The 9,683-nt window shown below is 39.0% G+C and overlaps 1 protein-coding gene across 1 annotated transcript in view; it reads right to left on the bottom strand.

The window, feature by feature from the left end:
• Positions 1-1,639: 1,639 nt before the first annotated feature.
• The window catches only part of LOC108785345 (myocardin-like), a 48,532-nt gene continuing 40,488 nt past the window's right edge, over positions 1,640-9,683 (bottom strand). Inside the window, exons 8-13 of the mRNA XM_018554398.1 lie at positions 7,446-7,699; positions 7,166-7,334; positions 4,593-5,261; positions 3,619-3,756; positions 3,478-3,532; positions 1,640-2,109 (exon numbers count right to left, since the gene is read on the bottom strand). Coding sequence (XP_018409900.1) covers positions 1,640-2,109; positions 3,478-3,532; positions 3,619-3,756; positions 4,593-5,261; positions 7,166-7,334; positions 7,446-7,699 — 1,755 coding nt within the window. The remainder of the gene's footprint in view (positions 2,110-3,477; positions 3,533-3,618; positions 3,757-4,592; positions 5,262-7,165; positions 7,335-7,445; positions 7,700-9,683) is intronic.

The following is a 9,683-nucleotide window of genomic DNA, read 5'->3' as shown; positions in this document are numbered from 1 at the left end:
ACTCTGCCCCACCCTGCCCCCAGCCCGCCGACGCCCTGCCCCCCAAAACGATCACCAAGCTATGTGTGGAGGAGGGAGGGAGGAGACATGGAGGGGCCTCCCTGTCCCTCACTTGCTCGTTACCGGTGAAGCATGGAGATCGATGTCCTCACTGGTTTTTTGTTTGTTTTTTTGATTGAACAGCCTGGACCAATGGCACTTTGCAATTGGTCCAAACCATCCAGAGAGCTCAAGCCTCTAACACAGAGTAGAGGCTGTTGCAGCTCTGGGCTCACTATGTTAAGTTACACAAGCAGCAGGGAAGCCCGCTGTTGTGTAACCTAACATAGCTGTCAAAACCCGGATGCATCGCTGCCCGTAATTAACAGGCAGAGCTCCGTCCATGACAGGTTACACAGCGTGGAGGCTTTCCCTTCTCTGTAATCTGTTACATGCCACTCTCTGAATGGAGAAAAAGCTTAAAGCTGACAGCTTTTTCCTCCATAATACTAGGTGATAATCTGCCTCACCTGTCTCCCCTGACTGCACATCTCTGGCTTCTACCACCTTTGGTAACAAAAGCTTTACTTTACTTTATCATTTGCACTCTCCTTTAAGGAGCCATCTAATCAAAACCATACTGGCCATTGTTTCATGAAATTGCTCAAAGATTACACTGTGTGGTCACCAACAGCAACCAACCACAGCCCATCTTTCTTGTGTGGCAACCAACTACAGCCCCACTTTCCCAAGCCTAACTATTCTTCCTTCCTAACAGATGGTATTTGATTGGATGCTATAGTACACAAATAACAGAACCGTGTTGATCTTTTTAATATTCTGTTTGGGACTGGGACCTAATAATATAATTTCTGTAATAATCTCATAGAATAAATACAGTAGATATTAATTTCCCCTGTATGTCAACATTATTGACAAAATGAAAAATAAAACCTAGTACAGCTATTAAACTTCTGTACTGCCACAAACAATACATTTAAATTCAATTGTCACCTAAAACCATACACATTCAGATTCTTTTCTTTGAATAACTGACCACAATTGATTGTTTTGATCAATGAAGATTGCAGTAACTGAACAAGCCACTCTACTCCATGTTATAATACAACCGGTTATTCCCTTATTATCTGCATGGCACTTAAAGTGTGACCTTATGTACAATTTACAAACCATTATGTAAATGTTGATGCTATAAAATGTTTTAATTCAACTTGCTTTTAATTTGTTTAAAAAGTAGATTGTATTTCACAGTTATTAAAGTAAGACAACGTTGCTTGTTAAATATCAGTATAGGTTGCTATATTGGTGGCAGTGATCACTGGATTTCCTTTATAGATGGAAATGTATACAGTGAATCTTTTTTTGTTTGTTTTGGAGCCATGATTAAAAGCAAAAGTGAATCATCCTAAACAGTATTCACCTCTACTCTGTATTAGTGCAGCCAACAGTGTCTACAGGAAGCGGTTGGGACCAGATCTTTCGCATTCTCACCTATCATATTTCCTGAGTTTTGACCACACGTACCACCCCTTTCATTCCAACTAGCAAAAGCTATTATGAAAGAAAGATTATCTTTCTTTATTGGTTACTTAGGAGTGAGCTTTAGTTGGCATTTTTTTGTCCTTTCTCAGTTCTTCAGTTACCACTGTTCCACCATTAAATCAATCATTCTGTTAATACTTAAGTCTGGAGAGTCGAAAATGTCAGTGGAAAATATACTTGAATTCATGGGACTATTAGGACCAAAGTTGGAAGTTGATCCTGATGTCAGCGCCTCCAGCCAGTCTGCTGGATCAAATGGTGCGCAAGATGATGAGGAGGAAGCAGATGATGGAGACATGTTTTCCGGATGATCTGGTGAAGATGGCATTTCAATATGATCAGGAGAAAAGATGACTGAGAAGCTATCCTGGCCAGACAGGAAATCATAATTTCCAGACACTGGAAACTCCAGAATTGTAGAATTTGGCACAATTGGAGGTGGTTGAACATCCATACAGCAATGAGCGTGGTTTGTAAAATTCCTGTTTTGGGCTGCATACGTATTTTGAAGATCACTTTCTGGCTTTAGGGTATCCACCATGACATTGTCGACATGCATTAATTCATCTGAAATGCACAATGGAAAAAATGCCTTAGAACAGAGATTCTTACTGATAGAAGTTAATTAAGTTCAGCCTAAATGAAAAATATGTTTAATGATTAAGACCAACACTAAAAACACTCTAGAATTTCATCATCATTAGGTGGTAAAGCAAAAGCCAACACAAAATGGATGTCTCATTTATTTTTTTGGTCAATACAATTAGGTTTAGACACTCACTGGTCCCTAAAAGAGAACCTGTCCCAAAAAAAAACCTGGAAGCTGTCATTACACTTTTTTAATTTCTAGGGCTGTCATCCTTATTTTTATTTTTCCATATATAGATAAACTTGTGTGTTAACAGTTACCAGCTAGTAAAGGGAGGATACAAATGACAGCCCTAGAGAATTGGACATTAAAAATATTTTAGCAGTTGCAGGTTTCTTTTCAAACTAAACTCCAGTGCCATTTTCCTTCTTCTCATTTCCCTACTTAGTGAGTCACTGACCCCCAACAAGCATATGCATGCCATGTGCCCTATCACCAAAGATTAACATGCTTGTTTAAAGTGAGTGACTCACCAAGAAGTGAAGGAAGGATAAGGATAACCTGGAAACTATCATTTCAAAAACATATCAGCAAGCTCCCATATTTCTTTTTGACTATCAACTGAACTTCCGGGAAATATAAAACACCAGTTTTATATTAATTAAAACATAGCTCAATGTACTGTACATGAAAAATGGAAATCTGTCTTTAGATATGGTCCTGATAAACGACATGCTCACCATGAGACAAGTAGAATTTATTGCTTTGCATAGTGTTGTCAGTCTAATGGTTGGAGTTTATGTATGAGACAGACGAGCACAATGATAACTTGTTCAGACTGCTGTTGTTCCTACATTGCCCAATCAGCAGGTTAGGGTTAGGGAGGTGACCATCAAAAAAAACATCTGCAGCTACTTCCTCCTATTTACCCATTAGAAGTATGACTACTGTTACTATGTGCACAAATAGGATTCTTGTAACTCTCACAGTAAGATAGGACATATACGGGAGATAACAATAAGATCTTGAGATAATGTTTTGTGCTTGGGGTTCTGCTTTAATACTCTTGTGCCTGCCCTTCTTACTGCTTTTACTTTCCAGTGTTGACTTGGCTTTATGCTAAACAAAGTGGCTACATGAACCATACTATAGTGTCTATACTATATTCCTGTAGAGGTTCCAAAAGGGGGTGGATAACTACATTGAGCATACATAAAATAAGAACTTAGTTCTCAACCTCTCCCTTACATTCTGATATTTCAGAGTATTTGTAGAGCAAAAATAAACTGAAAAGCTTCTAGGTCAGGGTTGCTGTAAACTTAATTTTATAAATATTAAACACTAACCTGTGTGAAGTAAAGGTTCTTCTAATATATCTTCAATTGAATGTGTAATCGCCATCTATAAAAAAAAAATAGACAATTTACGTTGAGGTTGTCATTATGTATAGCCATGAAGCAGATGTGGAATTTTCAATGGCCACATACTTGTGCTTTTTGTATAGCTTCCTGCAGCTCTTCCTCAAAGGAGCGAGGCTTTTGTATTGGACTTTCGGGACTTGCCGTGATCTGCATTGGAAGTTCGAAATCCTGTCCGATTACTTCACACGTAGATGGTCGGAAAACCTGAGAGATTAACAACCAACGTATGTTAGTTCATTCCATGTCTAAATAGAGAGCACTCAATGACTTTTAATGCCTTAAGGGCCCAACAGAGAAAGTGTGAAAGACAGTTTTGCTAAGCTTAGTAGTTCCAGAGAGCACAAGGTCATGTCTTGCATTTAGAAGGATATAGATCCTTTCAATTGCTGCACGAAAATAAGCAGCTATGAAATGTATTACTACAACACTTTTTACTGGAAGGTTTGTCAACCCAAAACATAACATGGTCTTGAAGCCTGATTAAATCTTTATTTTGGTAAAGTAAATAATAGTTTCCCTCAAAATCTTTTTAATAGTACTGATGTCTTTGGCTTGTCTGCACATCAAAATACCTATATTTGTATCCTATACATGACTTCACTGTCTTGGTTCTAGCTTTCCAATTTTATTATATTGGGCCTTTTTACGCAACACAGATAGCTAAAGGACGTACCTAAGCCAATCCAGAAGCGGCAATCATATGACTATGGGTAACTGTGATGTAAACGCCAAACTACCAAAAGACTTCAAAATATAATAAAGCAAAGCAAAAGATAAGCTATAAGAGATCCTATGGCATCAGAAATCAATATAGCCCATTGTTAAGGTGGAACACTGCAAAATGAAAATATTTCCTTTAAATGTGTTCTGCTAGCTAATTTTATGGAGTGTAGGCAAAGATCACAAAATCCCTTTAAAGATTATGTATATTCGGTTGATTTGGGGTGTAAAAGCTTTTATCATGATCTCTCTTTAAAGCAAAAAATCAATCAATGCAGATGAATGAGAATTTTCTTTACAGATACATGAGGTTTGCTCACCATGTAGTTTTCATCTACATCTGGACTCATCAGTTGCTCCTGGACTGGTGGTGGTTGCTCTGTTCTATCATTACTCAGACTATACAAAAATTGTGTGTCTTCAGCTTGTGCTTTTGCACAAGATGTTGTCAGGCATTCATCAATCTCTTTTTTGATGGTTATTCTTGGGTTCAACTTCTCATTCTTCCGTCGATTTTTTAAGCGTTTGTGCATCTCTAGTTCCACTCGAAGGTCTTCTGCCTGCTTCTGTTCTTGTATTAACTTCCATGTCAAGTTTTCGATCACTTTTTGCTTTTCCAGAAGGACTTGGTCATCGTCTATTCCTTGCATTGCCATATCTTTGTCCTGACTTCCTGTCTGTATCTCAGGACTTTCTTTGACATTGCTAGGTGTTTCTGAATGCTCAGGAAGACACTCAACAGGAGCCAGAGGAGCTGGAGGAGGAGAAGTGCGAAAGCTGCAGAGTGTGGCAGCAGTGGTGTCACACGAAGAAGGGTTTTGAAAGGAGGGAATTTCAATGACTGGGGTTATCAATCCTGCACTTTGAATGGGGGCTGGAATGGTCTTGGCACGTGGAATCTGGTATGGCCTAAGGCGTTCCAGTAATGCTGGTTTTGTGCCTGATACAGGAAGTCCTCTTTTCCGTAGATGTTGGCGGAGCTCCGACACCTTACAAAAAGTACATAAGGGGACATCGCTGTATAATTATGTGATTTTAGTACATGTTTGGTTCTTCAAATTCTAATCACAGTATAGCAGAAATATAACAAATTAGAGCCTATTAGCCTATTATCATGAAGGTGTGATCTTACAGGCCACTTGGAGTGTGTAAGGGGAGAAATTTACAATACCAGGAAGGACTGAACTTTTTAGATGACTAAAACTTTGGATTCTGAGTTCCCTGTTTCCAGAGAAAATGTCAAAAGGTATGTGCAGATACCACATGACAGATGTATTTTACAGGTACACTAAGAGTATGGGAGCTTCCTTTTACCTACTTTGTTTTTGAAGGTTTAGACCAGGTGTAAGCAACCTTGGCACTCAACAAAAAAGGCTGAGAAACACAGGTCTAGGGAGAAAGTGATGAGCTTACTAATTTCTGAACAAAGATGACTGCCTCCTTGTGAAGAGAAAAATAGATGAACACAGTGGCAGGGGAAGTACTGTGATCTCTGTGAAATGTAATATATATATATATATATATATTATATAGGGAAATGCATTTTCCTCCCCTGAGATGATGTGCATGGTCACATGTCCTAGTCACGTGGCTGAGTTACAGGAAGTAAAGGCAGATCTAGTAACCTGCCCTTAGTTAAAATGGCCACTATCAGAAGGCTGGGGAGGAAAATAGAAATAAGGTATGCAATGAATACAAAGCCGGCAATTATCTAGAAGTATCTGTTTGTAGGTTGTCATTACTAAACATTCCTAAAGGTGCCTTTGTTGTTCTTTTGAAGATATGGGTAAAGTTCTTCTTTAAGGTTGAACCTATTTTTTTCCTTTTGTTTCTTGTTTTTCTTTTCTTTGTTTTAGATAGGGGTTTCAGTTTTTACCAATGCTACTGGGTTATTTTTGCTGCCTGTGTCCAGCTGGGGAGATTTACCTTAATTTTCTGTCCAGTAGACAAAACTGGGAATGATAGCAAATCTCTCCAAAGTGACCAGAATTGCCATCTTAGAAAATTGTCATGGGAACAGGTGTCCCATATTGAAGATTTCCCCCACCTTCTGCTCTGGTGACAACTCAACAGTGTTGGATCCCCATACTTTGACAACGGTCACCAAGACAAATAAAGGGGGTGCATCTCCCCACAAACAGACAGCAGGGGTATATAATTAAATAATGGGGCTTTCATCACATATTCACTGCATGTGAATCATCCTGGTGCATGTGCATTAAATGGCAGAGATTGATTCACCTGCAGGAGAAATTTGGTGAATGTCGCATTTACTGTTTTATAAATAGCTTCCAATGAAGTGTTTGTGTGTGACTGCAGTGGTGTCATGAATATAAAATATGGGAAATACATTATAAATAAGGAAATGTGGCTCGTTAATGAGTACATATTGCCGTACATGATGCATTTGTCTTTGCTTGATAATATTTAAAATGCAATCATATCTAAACCCTAACTTTGAACTTCTCTTATTTGGTCTTTTTTGTTCTGTTAAATATCAAATTGAATTCTTATTAGTTATAGCTGTTAATTACATTTAAAAAAAACTGCTTTCCAGAAATCTTGGGAGCTGAAAACTTCCTGTGCTGGCTGTTCTTAGGTAGTGCTTAAGAGTACAGAACCACACCCCTCTATGTTATGGACAATAAGGGAGGGGCTTGTTCTGTGGTCCTATCTAATTTCTGTTATTCTGATAGACAAGAATGAGCGAATGTTGTCACACTAGAACAGGACGTATGTTGCTGTCAAAATCACCAGGAGAAAATAAGGAAAACTAAATCTTGAAAAAGAAAACTAATGTAGCCATCATATCTACAGACTGGTGAGCTGCAATGTATTATATTTTTTGGGGGGGTTAAATACGTTTTAAGGAAAGCTGAAACATCATACTTACCGTTAGATCATCCAGATTTGCTGGTAAAAACTCTGGTTTCATAGGAGAGGTTGTGGTTGAATTTGGCACAGTTGACATGGTTGCTGTACCAGATGGGGGGGAGATATTAATGGTGGATGCACCAGCAGGTGCTGCTCCTGTGAAGCTAATCACCTGATCCGCTGAAATACTGGGAAATAAAAAAGAAAATACTCCTAATTTGGGTCATTGTGCATAAAAAATGTTCTTTTAAACTGAAATCCATGACATTCCCACTGCAGATCATTGATTCAATTGGTACCTTGTAGCCAGAGGGTGAACTGTCTGCACACAGAAGGTTTGGTTCTGCTGCTGGTTGAGGATTTGTAGTTGAAGGAAGATCTGTTGCTGTTGCAGCAAACGAGAATAGGCAGCATCCATTGCAACCGGAGACCTGTCAGCCTTCTGATCCGGTGGAATGTATTGATGATACTTGAGCTTCTTAACCTTTGGTTTAGCATCTTTGGGCTTCTTTTGCCTTTGGCTTTTTCCCATATCAGAAGGCTTTGCTGGGGCCTGAAAATTGCGGTATATTTTTGTGTTTATTACAAAACCAAACAATAAAAAAGTATTTTTTATAGGATATGCAGATCTAACACATGCTGGTCTCCATCCAATGACTTCACAACACACACTACTCAAGTTTGCAGAGCTAAAATGATCTCTTCTGTTTTTTTATCCACTAGTTACAAGTGATCCTAGTCTTGCATACTGGATACAGAGACCTTAGACTAATGTGAATGATGGCATCCTCTTTAAAAGAACTCCAAGTACAACTTTAACCCTTGCAGTGGGGCTAACCCCCGCACTGCAGGGGTAAAGTGTTCGTGTTGTCTAGGGAGCTAAAATACTCACCTGAACCACAATCCTAGCTGGCTCCTAGACCGGTCCCTGGAGCATCTCTTCGCCTCCGCTCCAGCAGTCTAAGGTCTTGTGAAGAATCACGTCCTATATAGTGTAAGTTGGTAACCAAAGATATCCCCTGCACCATACAGCAGTCAGGACCTAGGGTGCTTGAAATAGCAGTGGTACTTGTAGTGATGTCCACGAATGGCCACATGATAGTCACTCTGTTTGCCCTAATGAAGGGACCCTGTGTGGTTCTGAAAAGTTGGCTATGCAATATATATAACATGATTCTTCAATTAAAAAAACAAGGATTTACTTCATCCTGTGAGTGCTAGTGCTCTTCATTACTGTTAATCCTATACAGTGTAAGGACATTCCATCGCTGAAGTAGGCTGAAGGAACCAGTCTATAAGCCAGCTGGGATCATGGTTCAGGTTTGTATATCTCTGTTTTTTTTAGTTTCCAAGACAAGCACTTAACTCTGGCAGTGTGGGGAGTAGCCCCACTGCAAGGGTTAAGATTTTATTTGCCCGGAGTTCTTCTATAAGGTACCCAACACTTTTGCCACGACTGATGGTATATGGATTATTACATGAAATTCAGAACTCTTTGTGGGAATCATGGGATTATCTGCTCTGTTTCATAACCACATTGCTCAATCTAGCAGCTGAAATATTGCACAGAAAGAGCTAACAGCTTATGTTTCTGTATGAAAGTGTGATTCAGATGCCCCTACATCACATTCCACTTCTATTTTTAATTTTTCAAATGGGTAGCCAGAGAAGCTAAATAGAAAATTAAAAATAAATAATAATCATCAATAACATCTCTATCTTCCATCCCCCTGTAGGCACAAGCACACCTGTGCCCGATGGTCAATATGAACCTAGCTCTATATCGATGGGAACACACAGAGAAACAAAAGACCAGATTCTTGAGGATTCCATTAAAAATTTGAATGGAAATAGAAAAACACACAAAAAAAATGTTTTCATTAAACAGCAGCAAAGAGAACTAATGCACCTATACTAATCACACCTGCTCCTAATGTAGTGCAACTGATTAGAAACTTGCTCTCAATTCTTCGCTTTTGACAGTTAAAATTAACCTTCCAGGTTGAAATATGGCAATAAAGTCTAATGAGAGTGCCAAAGAGTATGAGAGTCAGAATCTCAGACTGTTTGCTTGGCACTTTCATTAGACTGTATTCATGTGAATCTTTAAATCTGGGCCTCTTGTTTTGAGGGACACCCTGTTTTGTCACCATAGCCAATGGGCCTTGACACATCTTCTGAGAATGTGAATCCAATGGCTCATTTCTACTTGTACCAGGTTAAGATATGGGAGCTGCCTTTGCTGACATATGTGAAGGTCCTTGCTCCAAGACAGCATTTATGCTTCATTTACCACTTGGTGAGCCCATGGCTGAGGCAAGCATGTGTACTTATTATCAGTTAGACATCAGTTAGACATTCTTGTTCTGGGTCCATTACTCAGTATATCATAAAACAAAAAGGGTAACAGTGACAGGGCTGGATAATGCACCTTCAAAAGTCAGCAATGGTAGTTCCCATATTTCTATCCTGACAGGCTTACTTTAAGCCTGGTCCCCTGATTCTGAAACAACAGTTACCTCTTATATATATATATA

This window comes from Nanorana parkeri, unplaced genomic scaffold, assembly GCF_000935625.1.
Source record: "Nanorana parkeri isolate BGI_ZX_2015 unplaced genomic scaffold, ASM93562v1 scaffold156, whole genome shotgun sequence".
Lineage (NCBI taxonomy): Eukaryota > Metazoa > Chordata > Amphibia > Anura > Dicroglossidae > Nanorana > Nanorana parkeri.
The sequence above is the reverse complement of the archived record's forward strand: the minus strand, read 5'-3'. Positions and strand labels throughout refer to the sequence as shown.